Raw genomic sequence first — 22,312 nt, 5'->3', positions numbered from 1 at the left:
GTACAAATTTAGTCTTGGCCATATAGCACGAGTGAATCATGCATACATATACATATACATATACATATAAACAGAGGTTATGTTTCACTTTCTCACTCCTTCTGTCTAAATGATGGATAGGTGTCAAAATTTTCTGAATTTTGGTATCAACTTGGTACCGAAGTATTCAGTCCTTGTGACGTCACTACCTGTGTCAATACTCTTTAAATGTACCATCTTCACAGTCAAAACTTGTGTGACATGAAATCCGCAGACTCCCATGATATCGCGCAGCATGTGCCCCTTCTGCACCAGAGGTGCAGCTACCCCCCTTCTGTCAGTGACACACTGTCAGGACAGTAAGACGTGTTGCCCTGAGGGGAATTTAGTTACATCCACATTTTAGTCTGTGCAGAAAACACAAAAAACACCCGCTTGCTCAGGTAGACACGAGCGTGATGTCACAGAACCTGCCGTCTAAATCTGCTGTAATCTGTCAAAATGGCTCATGGCCTCCAGATTTCTCAATCCCTTGTGGCCACATGAATGTACCAACCAACTGGGACTTGGTCTTAAAGGTAACAACTGGATCCATCCATGCATGATTTCCTTCAAGTGAAGCTCACCACTGCCAGGCATGATGAGAAGACACCATGATGGATATTTACTGTCATGGCACTCTCATTACAAGCTGTCCTTTTAGTGGGGTATTCACTGAGGCCAAGAATGTACATTAGCCCCTCTGCACTTCATCCCAAAAGATCTGGTGCCACTAATAGTTACCACTAAAACAGCTTTTTGTTATGTGTTCATTGTTCTTCATTTAATAAGTTGCTTTGAAACATTTACTTATAAATCCTCATTTATTGCCATGGTCCTGTGTATTCCTTCAAAGAGACAGAGATCCTGACTAATTCATCTGATTTGTTTATTTTCCTTCAGTTGAAGGTGATGCCCCAACTTTCAACAAGTGTAAAATTCATTTTTAAGTGTAGTAGCTGCTGAGCTGCAGTGTAGTGACAGATATGTAAATGGGGAAAAAAAATGGGCAGGTACACAAGTCTGCTGGGATTGTACTCTCTCTCTCTCTCTCTCTCGCTCTCTCACTCCCTTTCTCTCTCTCTCCCACTCTCTCTCTCCGTCACCCATCTGTCCCTGCCATTGATTTTCTCCCACTGGCTGCATTAACGTCTTGCCAGAACATCCACCCCTGCTGTTATCACTGACTGAGGATCACGTTTTACTGCTGTCTCCCTGGCATGCACAACACACACACACACACACACACACACACACACACACACACACACACTCACACTCACTCACACACTCATTCACACACCATGATATGCACAACAGAATTTATCAAAAAATGTGCAGAGCTGTAGCTCCCATGTTGTTATTCTCTCCCTCTGATATCTAGAGAGAAAGCAGCAGAGGAGACAGTGAGCGTGATGTGTCAGATTGAAGCAAACTTGGCTTTCTTTCTTTTTTTTTTGTTCCCAAATGAAAGTTACAGAGTTAAAAAATACTGAGTTTCACTGTCACTGACGTCCTTTCTCAGCCTCCACTGAACACTGGACTTTGCTCACACTGTCCTTCACCTGAAATAACCTAAGAAGTGATGAAAGTGTTTCATGCTTTTCTGTTGTGTTCTCTCACTTAATCTACTGTTAGCACAAGTCCTGCTCCCTGTAGCAGTGCCTCCAGCTGGGTCATGTGTTCTGACAAACATTCTCTGCAGTGCTCATGTTTGCGTTGGTTGCTACGTCACTTAGTACAGCTGCACTGAGGGAGAGAGAGTTAAGCGAGTGGACATCCACATGGTTCTATTCATGCTACAGTAAAGGGTCTTAAACAGGTGCATTGCACACCTGTGAACAAGATGGTGACCTCACAATAGCAAAAAAAAATGGCCTCAAGTTTTTGTTTTTTTTATTATTATTATTACCATTATTATTTGACAAACCTATCAAACCTAATCCACACTGGGCTTCTAACATGGTGGAAACACAGAGCAGTGCTGTGAAGGACATTCCTGTGATACTTTGTGGGACTATCTTTGTATTGATCAAAGGGCAACACAAGGCTAAAACCTGCTGTACATTGTGTTCTCAAACAAGGAGCTTGGTTACACAGGCAGCAGGAGGCTCACATTTTACAACTATCCAGCTTAAAAACTACAATTTGGATCAATAATGTCAGGAACTTAAGCAGAAGAGGAGATAATGTGTTATTAGAACTGAGAGTCAACACTGACTTCTTGTAACCACAACCACAACTGTTCACTCACTCAACACCCGTATTGTTGCAATACAACAAAGGTTGTCTCACCTTAACACCCTTCAACTAACCAAACCTTAACCAGAGCATTGTAATTGTTCCCCTGTTAAATCACTTACATGTGCTGCTGTGGAGGACAAAGACAAACACTGTGTTCAGTTGTTATACTGGAAAATTCGTTCTCCAGTTTTCTTTAGTTAAATCGAATGAGGACACTCTGGTGAACGAAGGCAGAGCTGATGACTCCTGACAGCCTCACACAGGAGACAGGTATGTTCACCTCCTCAGGCCTCTGTGGGCTTCAGGCTGTGTCTAACATCTCTGCAACTTTCTGAGAGACAATCTGACAGTCACACCAACACTACACACTGACTGGCCCGGTGTGTGGGGGTGTGAAAGTACAGAAAGTTTGAACTTGTCTCATCTACTTTTCATGTGAACCACTGAGTGAAAAGATGATTTGATCTATGCAGAAAACATTCAAAGCATTCCCATTGGTAATTGCTCACACACTTCTGTCAACGCCAAACATGCAGCCAAAACCTGTAAAATAAAATCTTCAGGTGATGCATCCGCCTTAAAATATGAGGTCCTCATCATATTTGTTGCAGGACATGTTCTTTAAAGAAACGTCACTACTTTGCAGGGTTAGTTCTTCTCTAGCAGCTGTTTGTTTACTAGCTAGTTAAGAGCACAGTTTAACATCAGAGGAATGGTGCGTTTATGTGCTATCATGTACATAAAACTGTCCTCCACTCTGAAGTCAACAAAATCTCTATCTCCAACAGTCATGCACCATTCAGTACGATCAGCTCTCAGAATTATGACAGGTATGAAGTTTTCATGTCACTCTGTGTGGAAAGTGTTGAGTTTCCTCACATCACAGCTTCTCACTGTGATGCTATTTGGCATCTGAACGAAGCTCTCTTGTCAGAGCTTCACTTCAGCACATGAATGCACCACTGTGATGGATTTACACATCAGTCTGTGACTTTAACACTACTAAAACTTTTAAATTCAGTAACTTCAACAAAAATCAATGCATGTGCTTTATTATGATGCATTGGCTATTATGAGCAAGATTCATAGAAGTGAACTGAAAGTAATGAGCCTGTAGAAGGAAGCAAAATCCAATTCATAATGTTGTGGTATTAATGTAAAACGGCTATTGGGATTAAACTGTAAGCACAAAGAATTTAGTGGAATGGTCCTTTAATAATATGGAAGTTTACGTTTAATTGGAGTTACCTTGGTCTTTGTCTGACGAGCAGGTGAGGCCACTGAACCCGGAGGCAATGACAGGCACAGGTGAGTGTTTGGGTCAGTGAGCCCAGTTCAGTGAGACTTTCTGCTTCAGTAAACCACAGACAGCCTGGACCTGTTGTCATGACTACTGGTCCGGCTGATGGATTAACCGTCATTTCTGATGCACACATACAAATATGACTGTATTTTTTGACAATTAGTGCTCAATAGTTAGCCCTACATTCTGTCAAACTCATAATTTATACTGTCAAATTATTAATATAAGAGCATAAATTAACATAAGTGAAGCAATCTGTTATCATGCCAATGACAACTAAGTGTTTACCAGTGAAAATCATATTAGCTGCACATATCTCAGTCCAAAAGCTGAATAAAGCAGCATGTGTGCACCCAGCAGCCAAAGCTGGCCAGCAGAGAGCAAAACAAGAGCTGTGACATCAGTGTTTCCCCCTACTGCCCCTCTGCCCTCTCAAGAAACCAGAGAAAATTTTTTTTTTCTCATTATTCTGTATTTTTGAACACAGGTCAACAGATGTGAAGATTCTGGAAGTTTTGCAAGTATTTCAGGGCAGCATTTGTTAATTACACAGTATATACAGCATATGTATCCTGCCAATTTGTTTTCCGATGGTGTCAAAGGTTTGTTCACACTAGTAGCTACAGGAAAAAGGCATCTTTTTTTTAACTTAATTGCACTAACAGGGAATCATTCCTGCACCAATGAGCACCAACAGTACTCTCTCTGACACAATTCAGGTCAGCCTCTTGTTTGTGCATCCTGGTTTCAGCCCACACCTCTGACTGTTACCTGCCTCTCTCCTTCAGCAGTGTCTTTGCATGTCTCTGCTGTTGCAGCCTCTGCTGTCTGTCAACCCTGCTATCTTGATCTCTTCTGTTTTGATGCCTAACTCATCCCTTCCCCTCAGACTGTAGACAGTCACTTACTTGACAGAGACCATGGGGTGTCTGATGACTGTTTTTCAGGCTCTGACACTTTGTAGTCAATGGGGTAAAAGACAGAAATGACGGAATGTAAAAATCTAAATAATAACTACCTGACACCTCAAATCTCCTGGAGCTTTGGTGGGTCTCTTGCGTGAGCTGTGCTTTAACATGCAGTAAGTTCTGCAGTGATTTTTACCTCTATTTTAAATAGTGCTGATTACACTGTATGTCACTACCTAATTAGTGGCCAGCTCACCACTGTATTTCAATATGCATTCATTGACTTTTTATTTTGTTTTATTCTTTTTTAAGTAGTCCACTTGTGGTGAACAAGCAACACAACACTGACACATTATCACCTTATAAAGATGATGTGGTGAACAGGTTAGGACACAGTTGTGAACCATGTTTACCAGGTAACTGCTGCTCTCTGGCTGCTGCTGCAGCTGAAATGAGAGTGGAGTGTATGAGCTGGAAAACCAAAACAAAGAGCTAAAAGAGGTTAAAGGTTAAAATGCTTGAAAAGTCAGGTCTTAATCTTCCTCAGGTTCTTACCTTCAACACCACATGTACTCTCTTCTGATCCATTGTCAATATAAAGGTATTGATTACTGCAGTCTTTACTCTGGTTTACTACATTTATCTTGAATTGCAGTTGTTAACATGAATCCATTATTCAAACATACTCAGCATCCAATGTTTTTATGAGTGCTAAACCCATCCATTCATCCATTAGCTATACCGCTAATGGATGGGGGGCTGGAGCCAATCCCAGCTGACACTGAGCAAGGACATGGTTGCCAAGTAGAGACATATCAAACAACCATTTACACTCAGATTCACACTTATGGTCAATTTAGAGTCACCTGTTGACCTGCATGTCTTTGGGCTGTACCTACAACCAGAGGACATCAACTCACTGAATCCTTTTGAGCGCCCCAGTAAACAGCCAGTTAGTCAACATACTCAATACAAAAGCCATGGAAGTGTTAAGACCAGAAATGTCATCAAAGGAAATCACAAGGGTGAGCATGCTGTGACCACAGGGGTGAGATTTGAGATTCAAGATGGCTGCATCAAGCTGCTAGCCCAGATTGCTAAACCCCACTGTTCTACAACCCCAGCCTTATATCTAATTTAAAAAGGCTCTGGAGACTAAAGGATATAACACATAATTAACTTAATTAACACAATGCTGTGGAGGAAGTTGTCAACAACTGACAGCCCAGACAAAAGAAAAAAACAGACTCATCCACCGACACTGACGACCTGATGACCATCAACAGAAGTCAGTGCTCTGGAGTCACTGAATAAAAAATTGGATGCTTCATAATGAGATCACAGCAACTACAGTTGAAATGCTGAAAAAGACTGACCTTGACATCCAAACCAATAATGCGACAGTTGATTTTTTTCTAGAATCTGAAAACCCAATGGGCTGTCCCGAAACCCTGGTCAAAAACCTCCTGCCTGCTGTGAAACTTCCAACAGAAACCATTAACACAATACATTCAACTGGCAACAGCGACTTGAACCACACACTGAAAAGCAACCCATAGTTAAATTCACAGAAGGTTAGGTATTACCCATCTGTTACCCTATGAAACATCACAGACAGACAGGTCTGGAGTCACTCCATGTATGCTTTCTACTTTCACTATTTTCTGACATTTGTGTGAAAATAATACACCATATAATGTCCTCAAAAAATCCGTAATGGGATTTAACATGTGGTTTATGATGTACACAACAACTTTACTGTTTCTAGGTGTATAAATAAGGTTTACATTTACACTTATCCAAAGCGACTTACAAGTGAGGGACATCACTTAATAAGTGTGAGGAGATCAGGTAAAGGAGTGCACCCAAAGTGCATAGTCACAGCTAGTTAGACATCAGTAGCTTGTTCAACCATCAGGGAACCACAGACCAGAACAGTCTGGACTCAGATCTTCTTGTGTGCAGGGGTGACAATGCCAGATGACATTCCTTAAAGGAACGCATTTGCTGGGAAGGAGCATAAGGAGTATGGATGGGTACGGAACCAGATGTCACTCTGAAGGCAGCATTAGTGACATGAATTAGGGTGATATGATCAGGGTGGTAGCCAATGTAGGCTGTTTGAAGACCAGACAAGCTGCTGCATTCTGGACCATCTGTAAGGTTTCACTGTGCACTGTGTAGTACTCAAGGCAAGAGATAACCATGGCCTGGACCAAGAGCTGGGTGACGTACTGAGTCAGGTAAGGCTGATTTCTCTGATGTTGTATAGAGCAAGGCGGCACGACCAAGAGACGGATGCAAGATGTTCAGAGAAGGAGAGCTGGTCATCAAACATGAAACCAGGTGTCTTGCGACCTTGGTTAGGGTAAGGGATGAGAAGGCAATGTGACAGTACACCTGTGAGTGGTGATGATTCCCAAGTATCTAAAAAATGAGTTAACTGTAAATTACTGTAAACTAGTCTTCTGGCTGGTTTGGTCGGTTTAAAGGTGTGTTCATCAAACTATACTGTACTCTAACCTGGTCCATACAAATTTAACCAAGGATACTGACAGATCTCCATCATCAGCATCAACATGTGATTATATTAATAACCTCATTCCTTCCTCATCCATCTTAATCCTTTCCTCCTCTGTTTTCCTCTCTAAATTGATTTAAACTAGTACTTATCTCCTCTGGATGGATTAAAGGCCCAAACCCTGATAGTGATTAAAAGAAAAGCAATCACTCGCCCTCAATTCAGATAGGGGGACAATGGCTGGTATCACAAGGGGAGGGGGAGGGGGATGAACAGTAGCCTCTGTGTACAGGTGCCATGGCAACCACATACGAGAGGATAAAGGGCACTGGGGAGTGTTTGCACATGTTTGTGTGTGTGTATCTGTCTGGCACACAACTGTTTAAATGTTTCAGGAAAGAGTTTAAGGTCATCGTCAGTACACAGTTTACATTTCTTCCTCATTCACAAACACACACCGACCGTGCTGAGGTTAAACTCCGAGCTCTGATCACGGTTCATCGGGACAGCGGTTGTTCTTTGATGAAGTTGTGGGTTGTTTGGTCTCTCTGCTGCCATTAGTGTTATCAGAACAAATATGCACAGACAATTCAAGTGTTTCACAGCAATACTGTGCGCTTGAACTGGATTATCCACCACAGCACGCACCCTACCCCATCTTATTTACCTTTCATGAACAGCAAGCCGGGAGAGAAAAAAAAAATTGAGCTTACAAAGTGGAGAAAGCTGTAGTACACTGCAGATAAAAGCAGGCTCACATGTTTGCAAATGCATCTTCTCAGATAAATTGGAAATGCTTTTGGAAAAACTGAAGACAGAAGGGCAATACCTTCATAACTGTATCGCAACTCTAAATTTAATTTAGCAAAAGTTCTGTCCCTGACTCACAACTGTTGCAGTTCAGTGTGAGTGTGTGAATGATGTGGCTGCACAGGCCCTGCAAGACAAACTGTCTCAACCCAGTTTAAAAAAATACATCATTTCTAGTGTCTGAACTAGAGCTGCCACTCAAGAACACTGACATGGTAGATTTAGAAATTGGAAAAGCTGAGCCTGTCATTTTTGTTTGGAAAATTGAAGAGTTAATTGTTAAAATTGTTGTTGCTCTTCTAATCAGTTATTCAACCACTTGTTTCAGCTCTAGATTGCACAGATCCCATTTCTAAGAAGGGAAGAGAGGTCATTTATAGAAAGTAAGTCCATCTCATTTGTTTCATATCTGATACTCCAGCTATTTTCCATTGAGCCAGAGCAATGAGCCTGAGGCAATGTTAACTTTATAGCACCACAGAAGCGGTTTTGCACATGCATAATGTTGCTGTAGTTTGTACACAGGTGTGTACACAGTACATGATTGCAAGCTGGAAAAGTTGTTCATTCCAAAATGTTCCCTTCTTCTTAAGTGCAGCAGAAACAGAGAGGGTGAAAGGGAAGGACAGGTCTATTTACACAGAGATTAATTGGCTAATGAGAAACAGGTGTCAAAGACACAAAGGCAAGAAGGTCCAGATCCAGGTCCTGTAACAGTACAGATAAAGGATGTATTTCAGGCGTCCACCAAGTGGGCAGGGAGCCAAAGAACAGAGAATGAGGTCTCAGGTGAACAGCCAAAGGGCTGGGCAGGGGCAGAACAGGAGACCTTGCACAGATTGCCTAGAGCCAGGACAGACAGATAGAGCTGCTCCAACAGTTGGACAGCAAAACCTGACCGCTGAGGCTGTGGAGCTGGGCCGTTTGGGGTACTGACGTCTCTGTGACGCCCGCTTCCTTCTAGGGGCGCCAACCCCAAGGTATCTGAGGGAAACGTCATTGGTTCTGCTGCTACTTGGCTATAACTGAAAGTATTGGACAAATTGCAGTTTTGACCTGATGATGATGTTACATGAAACGTCCAAGGTTCACTGAAGTTATTAGAATTTATCCTGAGGGAAGCCTGAATGTGTATCTAATGGTAACCCACTGAAAAACAACCTCACTGGGAGTCAGAGGATTGCCAAAGTAAACATGACTGTCTGACTAAAGTGGTGAACCCACCTACATTCACATTCCTAGAAAGCCCAGGGTTTGCAATGACGTGATACTAGACACTTGGCACATGACAAACAACACAGTTCATTGAAATATGGCATTCATAGAGCCATAGTCCCTGTGAGGGTTTTACTGTGGATCATTACAGAGTGACTGTGTCTGATAAGACATGCTGCTGTTGAAATAATCTGTAATTTGTGTGAACTGACCCTTAAATTGATTACAGTAATAGTCATTGATTCTTTTCCTATCGATTCCTGTACTGATTGTTTCAGCACTCACCCTGCGTCAGTGTGTTGTCTCCTGTCTGCTGTGACCAGTTGGATGCTTTCAGTGGATGCTGCCACCACCGCAGCCCTAATGACTAAAACCCATCTGATAAAAGCAAAGAAGCCTCTCTGTTCTTCTCTCACTACACATCCGCTGCGTTGGCCTACAATTCAATTTGTCTCCCAGCTCCAGCCATCATTACTGCCAAAGGCACATTCATCAAAGGAGATGTGCCTCACTTTTTGACCCCGCTGCTCTTTATATGATGTGTGCAGTTTGTTATGGAACAATCCTCTCATTTTCTGCTCCGAAGCGTTCACTGGCCTGTTAATGCTACAACCAACATGGCTGCAGCATGCACAGCAGGTTTTCCACACACAGACACATGTATGTGTTTTATGTACAAATACATTTTTTAATGTTATTTTTTTATGTTATTGCTACTAAATAAATAAATGTATTCTCATGACAAATGAAGACCAGCTACTGTGTCATGCTGATAAACAACCATGTCTGTCTGAGCTGCCAGTGATCACCAAGCCACACAGAGGAAACAGCAGAGCAATTTGCTGTCAGTCATTAGAATAAACCTGGTTTTCATTTTCACCTGCGGCTCCAAGCTGCTGTTATGGTTACTTTATGGTTTCATGTCTCAATGTCAGTGACTTTGTTTCCATCCACCTGTTTTTGTCTTCAGCTTTGGAAACACCTGTTAACCTTAAACACACAGTCTGTACTTCTGCCTCCAGGGGTCTCTCAATCAAAACAAGAACAAAAGACAGTGTGTGGTGACGTCATGAAGCAGTGTGGGATGATGGGAGTTGTGGTCTGGTCTGGCTCCTTCAGTGTCAGTGGTTCAGGAGGTTTTGACCTGGAGCTGAATTCTCCACAGTCTCCTCCTCTCCACAACAAACAGAGCAGCTGATCAGAACCAGTAAAAACACTGAATCAAACTGTTTCACATTTAAAGTCACTGATTGGTCGACGCTCTTCAGTGACAGAGGACGTCTCTGATTGGCTGGAGCTGAGCTGTCTAACATTTCCTCAGTTCGTTTCTCTGATAACTTCAGATCCAGACGTCCGACGACTAAAATCCTTCATCTGGTTCAAACACAGAGCTGAAAAGCACCAAGGTGGAGAAAGAGGATCTGAAACATGAGACTTCAAACTGCATCAAAGTCAGTTTGAGCTTCTGTCCGACAAACACAACACAGACACATGAGCAGAGAGGATATGACGTCACTGACAGGCGACCAATGAGACGGAGCGTTACCATGATAAGAGTCACAGATTTCTCTGGAAACAGTGATGATGTAAGAACACAACTCAACAACATGTAGAACAGAGGTCTGGTCATACTAGACTAGACTGAGCCCTGTTTCATTTCAGAGATTTGCTTAAAACTTGTTGAAAGATTTAAGTGGAAACCTTGTGAACCTGAAACAACAACAGGACTCAGTAACACAATCAGGGACTCGTTAAGACTTTTTCATGTGCCTGTAGGAAAGTAAACTTTAATGGGCCATTTCTGAATGTCTCCTGGGTTAAGCTATAGAGACATTCAGCATTAGGCTCATTGTGCGTGGGCCAGACAGCAGTCAGTCCACTAATGAGGGCAGCACCATGTTGTTTTGAAAGACGGGAGGGGAGGGTCTCTGTCTGGCTCTTCTTCAGAAGCATCCGACCTGAGCCACAGGTGTCCAAAGATGACAGGAGCGGACAAATCCCACTCCAGCTGCTTTCACCTACATCTGTTCTCAACTGGTTCCCAACAGGGTCATCTCCAGGGTACGCACACACTTAGCCGGCTGCGTAGCACCACAGACATAAGCTTGTGTGACAAAGGGATGTTTTGGCATCTCAGTTAGTGCAGGGATTTCCAAGCTCACAATGTGGATTAAAGGATTACCTCCTGCAGGATGCTGTGGCTTTGGATTTGACGCTTGTTCAAATGATGTGAAAGTGTGAGATGCACGTCAAGAATATTTTTATGGAAGTTACTTAGCGTCATGTTATCTTTTAACTGAGCCATCTGTTAGCACTTTCAGGAGGCTTCACACACTGTGGAACTATTTCGTTTTGAGTTGAGGAAGAGCAGCACTTGTTCAACTGAAGCCTCAAAAACCATGCCATCTCCACTCCCTCTGAAAGCTCTGTTTTAGTGTAACCATATGCCTTGTGTGAGATTAGTTATTTAACTGTGACTTGGTGCTGTTGGATTTTAATTGGCAGTTATTAGCCACCAAGTGCAGCTCCTGCACCAAGAAGCCAATATTTACTCTCAGCGCTGATCAGTGGAAAACACACAGCTCATTCAGTGGAAATTTCTTTGTTTCTTGTAATGCCCGGGCCTCCCTTCCTGTCTGCCTCCTTCTAATCACCATCCCTCTTTAAACAGTTCAACTCTCTCATCCTCCTCTCTTTCCATTTTACACCCCCTCCTTCCCACAGCCTGTCATTTCTCCCTCCTCTGTCTCTTTTCTATTCTCTCCGTTTTGGCACAGAGAGGGGCTTCATGAACCTTTATACACAGGAAAAACTGCTTGATTTCACCTCCACAAATGACTGATTTTACCTGAGTTGTAGTTAGTTCAATAGAGAATTATTTATCTTTTCAAAAAATAATTGAATAAACATCTCTTTTAATGATTTGACTTGTATATCTATACTGGGTGAAAAAAGGAGAACTGTTCATTAAGGCAGCTCCATATTTATAGTGTAATTTGAAAGTGTTACAATATCTGTAGTAAAATTGTTTCTCACTTTAATTCAAAATGTCTGACAGACAGTTTGAAGGTGTAGCAAGTGGCAACAAAAACAAGGTTTCTTACTAAAATTGTATCAAAAGAAATAAAAGCCAGGTGAAGTGCTCCACACGCCACTGAGAGCAAACTTCCCCTCAGATCTGACTCACATGACTGATAAGAACAATGAAAACAGCACACACTGTAAAGCAGCATCACACAAGCAGAGTAAAAGGCCTCCTACCGTCCCCTCCCCCACGTCCCCTCTCAGAGCTGTACTGTTAGAGACAGCAGCAGATTTCTCAGTTTACAGCTCATTAATTCAGAGTGGTTACTCCAGAAACACCAACTGTCCATGACATGACGGGACTAGAAAAAAAATCCACCTATGCTTCAGTCAGGATACGTCATGATACACCAGAAAACACCATCTGTTGGAGGTAGGCAGCTTTTCTTAAAAAAACGAAAAATGGTTTGTGTGTTGACCCAGGATCTGGGTCCAGATCTGGCTGTGGGTCAGGCTGAGTTAAGTTTGGTTTTTCCAAAGCTTTCAGTCATAACACAGGGTCTGAGTGGAGGAAGCTTGCTGTTGCCATGGAAATTGATCTATTGATATGCAAGTTTCAGTAGTTATTATGATTTCATCCTCTGCTTAAAAGTTGCGGATCAGAGCTCAGGACGAAACAACTCGACTCATGGTTGACTTTTTCTGCAGCTTTCATGCAAATGAATCAGAAAAGCTTTCAGCACCACGTTTCAGTCGGACTGCAGCCTCTCCTCTCTTATCTCAGACACACACACATGCACACACACAGACACACAATGGACAGCACAGAGGCAGCAGTGGAGACCAGTGAGAAGTGCAGCTTCATACAGGCTGAGACAGCAGCCACGCCTCTGTAGCTGGAGACATCAGCAGCAGAGGGAGGAGGACGAAGGAGATGACTGACAGTGACCGATGTCTGCATTTTTTATTCAGCTTCACTCTGTGTTTTCATGTCAGGAATATTATTCAGTTTAGTGACAAATTAAAATGAGTTTCCAGAGAGACACTTCTAAGTTTGTATAGACTGACCCTGCTGTAAATATCACTGCTGCTGTTCTAGGGAACTAATTTTGTTATTTCTAATCCTGTTCTTAATTTTATTCTCATGAGTATCAATAAAGGAGCGGAAGCAGCTGTGCTGTATTGATGAGATGAGATAAACATGACATTATATTACATAAGCTCCAGGAACACTCACTCAGCCTGTGAACACTTGACTTGTCAGGTGGAGCCTGGATACCTGGGCCATAGTTTCAGTTTGGTGGTGACTGTGAGGTTAACAAGAATGATAGTAGAGGGAGACATAGGAACTGTATATGCACATTCTGTATTTATCGTGAGTCATATCATCATTGCAATTCAACAATGTTATCGCACATTTTCTTCATATTGTGTAGACCTAATGTGTCAGGATATTCAATTTTCCATATCGCCTAAGCCTAAGTCTTTCTACCCCGTTTACTTTTCCATATAATGTAGTCCAGTCCCATACTACCACTCACTACAACCTTCATAATACACATACCGTTGAATTAACACCTCATTGGAAGTTTTGCCAACAGGTTTTGTAAACGGTAGAATATATGGCAAAGTTGGAATGTGAAGGTGTGAATAATTTTCCACTGACTCATTACTTGCATAAATTCATTTAATGATTTTTAATTCAAAACTGTGATTTTTTTATATTTTTTTATCCAAACAAATCTAATAAAGCTGATCAGAGCTTTGCATCAGTATTCATGTGATTATCCATGAGAGAAGCCACTGATCAGTGTTGTAACACATCCCTTTATGAATTATCACGTATACACAGAAGCAAGAAACACTTAAAGAAAATGAATTCTGGGATTTGGAGTGTAACACAACAACATTTATTTAAACCTTGGATTCTCCTGCCAGATTTCAAGTGTTTCTTTGTTTTTCCTCCCACAGACTTTTATGACGACCAAACATTCCCAGTTCATTCTGTCACATTCATTCTACTGCAAACTTGACTGGTGAAGCTAGTATGTGTAAGTATATGTTGGTTTAAAAAAATGTTGATGTTTCAGAAATGATCTTTTTGACTAAATATGATTTTAATTCACTACAAAGATTATTTTCCCCCTGTTACAGATCCCAACATCTCAGGACAACAGCTGAGCCAGCAAGGTCTAGCTGTAACCTTTATACTCTATTCTCAAATCAGCAATCATCATCATCATCAGTAGATCTGGACTGGAAATTATTGACAGTGTTGATAAACCACTAAACACTCTCACCTTTCTGCCTCATCATCTATTTCAAACATCTTTGAGGCTTCGGTCTGTCTGTCGAATATAATTAACATTTCAAACTAACTTCAAATTGTTTTCAGAGCTCTGGTGGTGGGCATTACATTTACATTAACAATTAATGACAATAATGTTGTCTTTCAAAGCTTTTAGATCTTGAGCTGTGAAACGTGGCGTGTGGAGTCAGGTGACTCAGTGTTTAGACCTAACCCCGCTACTGAGACAGCAGATCTAGGTCCACTCTGAGCTGCTTAAATAATACAAAGGTCTTCTGTTTCCAACTTAAAGTGAACATTTACTCTTGGTGTTACTCTTCCAGCTGTCGCCTGGCCCTTTGATTTGTCAGCTTGCTCCTGTTTGACCACCTGGGTACTGACCTATTTTTCCAGTGAAGACTCTCAGGTTTTGCCTCTGAGTCGTACTTTTGAGTCCAGGCCTTGTGGATTTCTGGTTGTTACAAAAGGAGCCCTGACAGTGAGCAGGACTTACCCGCCAGTGATGGATGGAGCACGGACAAAAGAGTCTGAGTCCCTGTGGGCCAGCCACCAGCTGCCGACGACTGGACACCATTATTACCACATCAATCTGCCTTTACAGCCCAGCTCTCTGCCCTGTTATTACCATTACACTCTGCATATATTAATAACTAATTTTCCATCCAGCAGCAGATTCTTCTATGGATGAGATACCTGGCAATTTAATAGTGGATCATCTATGTATAGAAGCCCGTCTCATTGTTCCTTCCCTATGCTGCGTTTCCACACACACTGGATTGTTCTTCTTATGCTTTGGAGTCTGTATGTGCCTCATCAACATCACCCTCTTTTTCATGGTTTATATTGCTCAGGCTGCTTTCTGGAACCATTCACAACAGGAAAATGACAGCTGGGGGGTTTTGTTCAGAAACTTAAAAACCCAGGCCCATGTTTTTATTTTTCTGACAAGCAACCTCAACAAGGTGGAAGTGGTGTGGCCCAGACCATTACCAAACCAACAAACAGTCGTACAAGTCATTATTGTAAAGATGGTACGATGATCTTCTGGTAGCATGGAGAAACATTCATATGAAATTAATTTTTCTCAGACAGTTGGCACAACAGAGACAGAATGTGGCCCTGAAACACACAATGTAAACTCCAGGTCAGTGTTTATGTGTTTAAAATATGATAATAATAATAATAATAATCAGAATTCATACATTATTGATTTGATAGTAAAAAGCTTTTTAGTATCGTTCCGGGTCATATCACCTCAACCACAGGCAGTTTGTTAGCCTCCAAACCGTGTACAATCAGCGTTCACTCTCGGGTCACATGACACTGAAGTAAATACAGGTATTTGCCAGCCCCAACTCCGATGTGATGTAAACACAACACCCAGGTGATCACGCTAAGGTTCACCCCTTCCCTGAGCTGTGATGTCTTTCAGAGCCCGAAAACTGTAAACACACCAGAAGCAACGCGGCTACACTTTCCACTGAGGTTGAGCTGCAGCCCCGAAAAAAAAACACACAATGCCTGATCGAAGTGTCTCACATGGAGGCTCTGACACTGACAGAGGCAACAACATGGGGGACGAGACACAACAGATCCATTTTACCAGTCTGCACGGCGGGTAACAGCTCACTGCTTCAATGTGTGTGTGTGTGTGTATGTGTGTGTGTGTTGACGTTGCTCCCAGCAGTTGTGTGTCTGTGTCCTCTCAGTGTGAGAGGAGTTAATCGCCTTTTTTTAAACGCACTGATGCGTTGTTCTTTGGCAGGTTTATTAAAGCAGCATCTCCACAGAAAGCTGTGTAAATCACACAAACTCCCCACTGGTGATCTGCTGTGGCTTCTCTCTAGGGATGTAGGGATGGACCCAGACCGTCAGTGAAGCTTTGACTTTACTGGTTTCTCCCTGGCAGGGGAATAAAATCAGTGAATCAATAAATAAATCCTCATAGGTCGCATAGAAGAGCCGATGAGTCGAAACGATGAACAGCTGCTTCTGAGAGCAGGGGCTGAATTCATGTGGTTTGAAGAGACTGAATGCTTCAGTTGTAGTTGTGCATCACTCGTCACATCAACACCAAAGTGATTTACAGTGAAGGAGAGAGAGCTGCATTAGTTTAAGATGATTCGAAATTTGGAGAAGCTGCTGCAAACTATGAAAAAGCTATGAGGCAATGTTTCAGAAAACAGCAAACCAGTACAATGAGGCCGGAAGAGGATACAGAGTCAAACAGGACGTGATCCAGGACAAACTGGTCTGTTTTCTAGCTGCCTGTACAGCACAGTTATTTAACCATGAGTGCACAGAAGTGAGTATAACTTGTTCCATGTCTCTACAGAACAGGAATGATCTGGGTTTGGAGCAGCCTGGTTCTAGATAACAATAACATTAATAGTAATTGGGTCTAATGTCCCAGACCAACTGAAGAGGAGCGATGACCAGACAAAGAGTCATGTAATGTTCTGCACAACCATTTGGTAACGCACATTTTGATTCACTATATCTCCTATAAAACTGTATTGAACTTAACTCAACCTGATTGAGCCATCTCTTCCACTTGGTTTAGTTATGTTTTGCTAAAGAAATCCATTAGATGTCACTGTGTCTTTAAGTCATGTGCCTTTTCAGTTTGCCTCCAAACCAGGAAGTAATAAGAGAAAATTGACAGGAGACATATTGATAAATTTTGGTGAAATTTTCTAAGGCAAGCAAATTTTTTTTGACATATTCTAGCTTCTAAGATCTTACTTAACAGAATTATGTAACTTGATGCAACAAAAAGAAGTCTAATAAGGGTCAAAACATTTTTTAAAAACATGCTCTACCAAACGGTTGAATTGTCATTTTATGGTAAAGGTAGAGAAGTTAGCTAATGTAATTAAAATTGACTATTTACTATGGAATAAATAACTTCTGGTCACTCATTGTTGTTAAAATGACACATTTAATGATATTCCATTATATGCATGTTGAAATAATTTTATAAGTGAGTGATTTTTAATGGCTAAAAACATGCTTCACTATTGAACAATAAAGGTAGTGATGCTAAGAAAAGAAATTTACATTTTTAAATAATAAATTAATCAATTTTTAAAAAATTATGAACATCCACTGTTATTAACATCATATATTTAATGTGATTCAATTATAGATTTGATGAAAAAGGGGTAAAAAAAAAATCAATATGATTTTTCACCATTTCTGAGATGTTTTCAAAGTACTGCAAATATGGCAAATATCTATAATAAATATGTGGAAATAATACTAATACTGGTAATACTATTAATTGCATGGCAACAAATTAACATGTTTTTGTACTAATATAATGGTGGAACAAAGAGACCAATACACAAGAATGCTGTCCCGTGCCCATCACTCATCTCTGCCTACAAATAGCATATGGGAGGCAGTGATCTTTCTGACATGCTGGTAAACAGGTACAAGACCCCAACAAGTCAAGTCAGTGGTACTTTCCCCTGTGTGGATACATTATTGACCTGTGGATCTCAAATGCCTGGCTGGTCTACAGAAGGGACTATGGCCTACTGAATGAAACACCAGTGCTTTTAATGAGGTTCAGGTTGGGAGTTGGCCACAGTTTGGGGGCAAGTCAACACGCCAGCATCCAAAATTGGCCAACCATCATCCTAGTCGCCACCACAGATGTTGTCTCAGAATAAATGCTACACCCCAAGACCCACACAACCACAACCAGATGCATTGTGACAACTGCAAATATTTGCCACTTTACTCTGACAAGCGAGGGTGGTGCAACCTCTGTACAAAGGGTGCATCAAGATGGAAATGCCAGAAATTGAATATTTTCCTATGTTTGAATGCAAAGCAGGAATGCTTTGTAGCATACCCTCAGAAATAGAGTAGATTAAATGGCCAAGAAAAAATTACTGCAAGTGCTGTTGCACCACCAGCCAAAAACCATTTGTGCTGTTGCATGACCAGGCAAAAAAAAATGTGTGCTGTTGTACTGCCCCAGAGATGAGCAAGTTCAATTAATTTCTTGAAAAAGTTAGCATTCTATTTGACCTTTTCTGAATATCTTTGGTATTTATAAATGCATTTATACTTTTACCATGAAAGGACTTCTCAACCGTTTGGTAGAGGCCTATATCTAAATAACTGTGGGGTCTGTTTAAATAAAAACAATTGATTGTTGTTATTATTAACCCAAGTAAACAAAAAATGCAAAGAAATAATTTTTCTATTGTTTTTTTCATGTAGAGGACCTTACTAACCTGACAGGCGTTATAAAGGAGCTGGTGCTCGAACTTCTTGATGCCAAGGATCTGCTGGAACATCTCGTAGAGCTGGTCTTTGCTGAGGATGAGCTCAGAGGCGGCGCTGGCAGTCATCCTCTGCTGGTGCTTCCTCGGGTCCTCTTCGCCGCGGTAGATGGTGTCAAACTTGGCGATCCAGGAGCTGAGCACCGTCTCTTTGCTGAGGCCGTCGATCTCAGGCAGGCTGCGCACCCGCTTCTCGATGTGCTTCTTAAAAACCTCCCGAGAGTCACTGGCTGAGCAGCCGCCGCTCTGCACCATCCGGCACACACGGTCACTCTTCAGGAAGACCTGCAATCAGTGGATTGATTGATCAGTTTGGTTTTTTACATTTAGGGGCACCAGGGGTCACCACTGAATGAGTTCCATCTGTAAAACTCCTCTCGCTGACAAGAATTATTGTCTGAACCTAAAACTCTGTATTCCTACTCTTAAACTCACACGTCCTGTCTGACGTTTGATGCAACTCTTCAGTTTGTACATTGCATTGCAATTGCATCCTCACTTGTATCTCTCTATATTCTATGTAATTATCTTTTCCTACACTTCTATTATTTCATTATATACAATATGTATATACCACAGAATACATTGAGTGTAACATGTATAATTCCAATCTTTTACCTTATGTAATAAAGAAAAGCTGATCAGTAGCTATCGTCTGTCAGGAGATATGTCCATGTACTGCTGTGTATACAGTGTGTCTGTTCACAGGTCATGGTCATATTTTTACACTTTGACAAAACCAGTTTATATCTGTTACTGAGATTTAATTATCGATGCAAAGGAATCTGAGATATATATAATACGTACAGCAAATGAACTACTTTCATTAACAGAAACACCAGCAACAGGAACTGAGACAATATGCTTCCACAGCACGGCAATAAAAGCCATGTGAAGAAATAAAGGGTTTCTGTCCACTGAAATGTTAGACAGCTATTAATTTGAAATTATTACAGGAAGTGTTGAATTTGAATTAACACATAATGCAGTGACTTGAACACAGAAAACAGAAGCGACTGAAAACAAGGCTTTGTTCTAAAATCCATCTGTGATCAATTCTACAGATCAAACAGAGAAAGTTGGACATAAAGAGCTGCTTCTAACAAAAGTCTGTGACTAAACTGTTGTGGATCCAGACAATAATTAATTTATGTGTTTGGTGATTTTGTCAGATGACATTGTGGTTATAAAATCAGGATTTGACCATAGGTTCAGACACATACTAGGTTTTGACCTAGTCTTGTTTTTTCTTTTTTTTTCTTTTTTTTTTTTGTTTGTTTGTTTTTTTGTCCTAATCTTGACATATCCATTTCTGAGATTTCTACTTCCACCTCTGTATGACGGAGGTGAATGGAGTTTCATTTGAGGTGCTCACAGCATTGAAAAATTACATTTGAAAAATTCAACATGTTTCCTGAAACTGTGCTTGCTGTTACTCTGGATCCTGTTCAAAATACACAGAGGAACTATTTCTGCAGGAGAAAGTGGTTCCAATGAAAACCATTAACACTGATCAACCAAAGGATAATAATCATCACTACTGACTTTTTTTATTTTTTTGTATATGTTATTTTTCAAAGGTGTGAAAAGCACCAGTGAAATTAAAATCACCTCTGTATAGAGAAATCTCAGAGACAGATGTGTTGAACTTTCTCCAGTTAGGAATAATGAGGAAGAATTTAAACAACAAACCATGCCTTAATGATAGCTGACGGATATCTGAGAGACCGTGAATGAGCTTGTTATTTGATGAGAGGTAAATTCCTGCCAAGTTCTTTCTGACCTTCTGTCTCTGTTTTTCTTTATCTTTCTATTTCTGTCTATCCCCCCCATCTCTCTCTCTCTCTCTCTCTCTCTCTCTCTCTCTCTCTCTCTCTCTCTCTCTCTCTCTCTCTCTCTCTGCCTCCATCAGTTTAAGCCTGGGGGTAAAGCCAAGCTAAGCTCTTTGGGTTTTAATTGATGATAAAATTGATAACCTGTGCCACCAGCTTCTTCTGTTAAATATCAGACCGTTCTCATTTGGTTTCTTTGTGCTGCCACATTAACTGATAAGGAAGAGCCAGTCAATGTGTCAGCACCACCAACCCAACACAGATACACCCCCCTGTTCTGTTCTTGCACCACACACCGCTCTTAAATCTCCAGACATCTCCAGCAACTGTTAGCTCACACATGTACAGTGCAACAGAAATGATACAATGATATATTCATGAGAGATTGCATGTGAGGTTCATTTACAACTTCAATTACAGTAATAGTAATGGACCTGACAGCTCTGCTGTGCACATGGGAATCTATGGGAAGCCGCACATCAAAAGTTTAGTCTTCATTTATTTAACATACAGTTAACATGGTGACATAAAGATAAGCAGTGCAACAGATGTAACGTATATAGAGCATCTACCTGAAGCTACTTTGCAGCTCTGTCCCTGGTTATGCTTTTAAAACCAGGTTAAAACAGCCAAATAAATACAACATGTCTATGTGTACAGAGTACACACAACTGTGTATGCATTCACATATGGATGTGTTGTTCATGTACCACTGAGACAATGAAATTCATGTCCAGTCAGAGAAACTTCAACTATCAGACAGGAAGTCACAAGTCTGGAGAGTGAGCACGGCCTTGACTGTTTATCTGTAGAAGAAACTCTCTGACACCCTGTCAGACACAGAGTTTCAGACCCACACAGTTGTCATTTCCCTGTCCAGCTCCTACATTGTTTAAATAGTAAATACAGTTGCTATCTTAGCGTCCATTCGTGTGTTGGTCTTAAGATGAGGAGTAGTCTAATCAGGCATGCTACCATCTTGAGACAGTGGGAAGCGACCAACAAAAACCTGCTCTGTAGACAGTATTTCTCTGTTATTCAAACTACAGTTCTGAATGTCTCTGCTTCTTCCTCAACACAAACAGTTTAGAAGCTCATGACAACTTTTGGACACCTCCCAAAATAGATTAAAAAAAAAAAAACAAGTTCAGTAGTCTAATTTGTGCCTGATAAAAAATAAACTTAATATTTTTACACTTTGTACAACATCATTCATATACAATGCATATGGAAAGTATTCACAGCGCTTCACTTTTCCACATTTTGTTATGTTACAGCCTTATTCCAAAGTGGATTAAATTCATTTCTTACCTCAAAATTCTACACACAATACCCCATAATGACAAAGTGAAAAAAGTTTGCTTGAAACTTCTGCAAATTTATTAAAAATAAAAAACAAAAATATATCATGTACATAAGTATTCACAGCCTTTGCTCAATGCTTTGTTGAAGCACCTTTGGCAGCAATTACAGGCTCAAGTCTTTTTGAGTATGATGCTACAAGCTTGGCACACCTATTTTTGGGCTGTTTCTCCCATTCTTCTTTGCAGAACCTCTCAAGCTCCATCAGGTTGGATGGGGAGCGTCGGTGCACAGCCGTTTTCAGATCTCTCCAGAGATGTTCAATCGGGTTCAAGTCTGGGCTCTGGCTGGGCCACTCAAGGACATTCACACAGTTGTCCCGAAGCCACTTCTTTGTTATCTTGGCTGTGTGCTGAGGGTCGTTGTCCTGTTGGAAGATGGACCTTCGCCCCAGTCCGAGGTCCAGAGCGCTCTGGAGCAGGTTATCATCAAGGATGTCTCTGTACATTGCTGCATTCATCTTTCCCTC

At 41.2% G+C, this 22,312-nt stretch overlaps 1 protein-coding gene and 1 long non-coding RNA gene across 7 annotated transcripts in view; one reads left to right on the top strand and one right to left on the bottom strand.

The window, feature by feature from the left end:
- cadpsa (Ca2+-dependent activator protein for secretion a) overlaps window positions 1–22,312 on the bottom strand; it is a 215,883-nt gene that overhangs the window by 148,307 nt on the left and 45,264 nt on the right. For all 6 annotated transcript variants that reach the window (XM_071493187.1, XM_071493188.1, XM_071493189.1 and 3 more), the window contains exon 3: window positions 18,602–18,934. In XM_071493187.1, the coding sequence (XP_071349288.1) occupies window positions 18,602–18,934 (333 nt within the window). The remainder of the gene's footprint in view (window positions 1–18,601; window positions 18,935–22,312) is intronic.
- LOC139630088 (uncharacterized) lies at window positions 12,364–18,674 on the top strand. Its single transcript, XR_011693111.1, has 3 exons — window positions 12,364–12,476; window positions 14,015–16,825; window positions 18,588–18,674. It is a non-coding gene; the product is annotated as an uncharacterized lncRNA (long non-coding RNA).

The sequence above is a fragment of the Trachinotus anak genome, unplaced genomic scaffold, assembly GCF_046630095.1.
Source record: "Trachinotus anak isolate AG129_WGS33_773 ecotype Australia unplaced genomic scaffold, CSIRO_AGI_Tana_v1 ptg000013l, whole genome shotgun sequence".
NCBI lineage: Eukaryota > Metazoa > Chordata > Actinopteri > Carangiformes > Carangidae > Trachinotus > Trachinotus anak.
The sequence above is the reverse complement of the archived record's forward strand: the minus strand, read 5'-3'. Positions and strand labels throughout refer to the sequence as shown.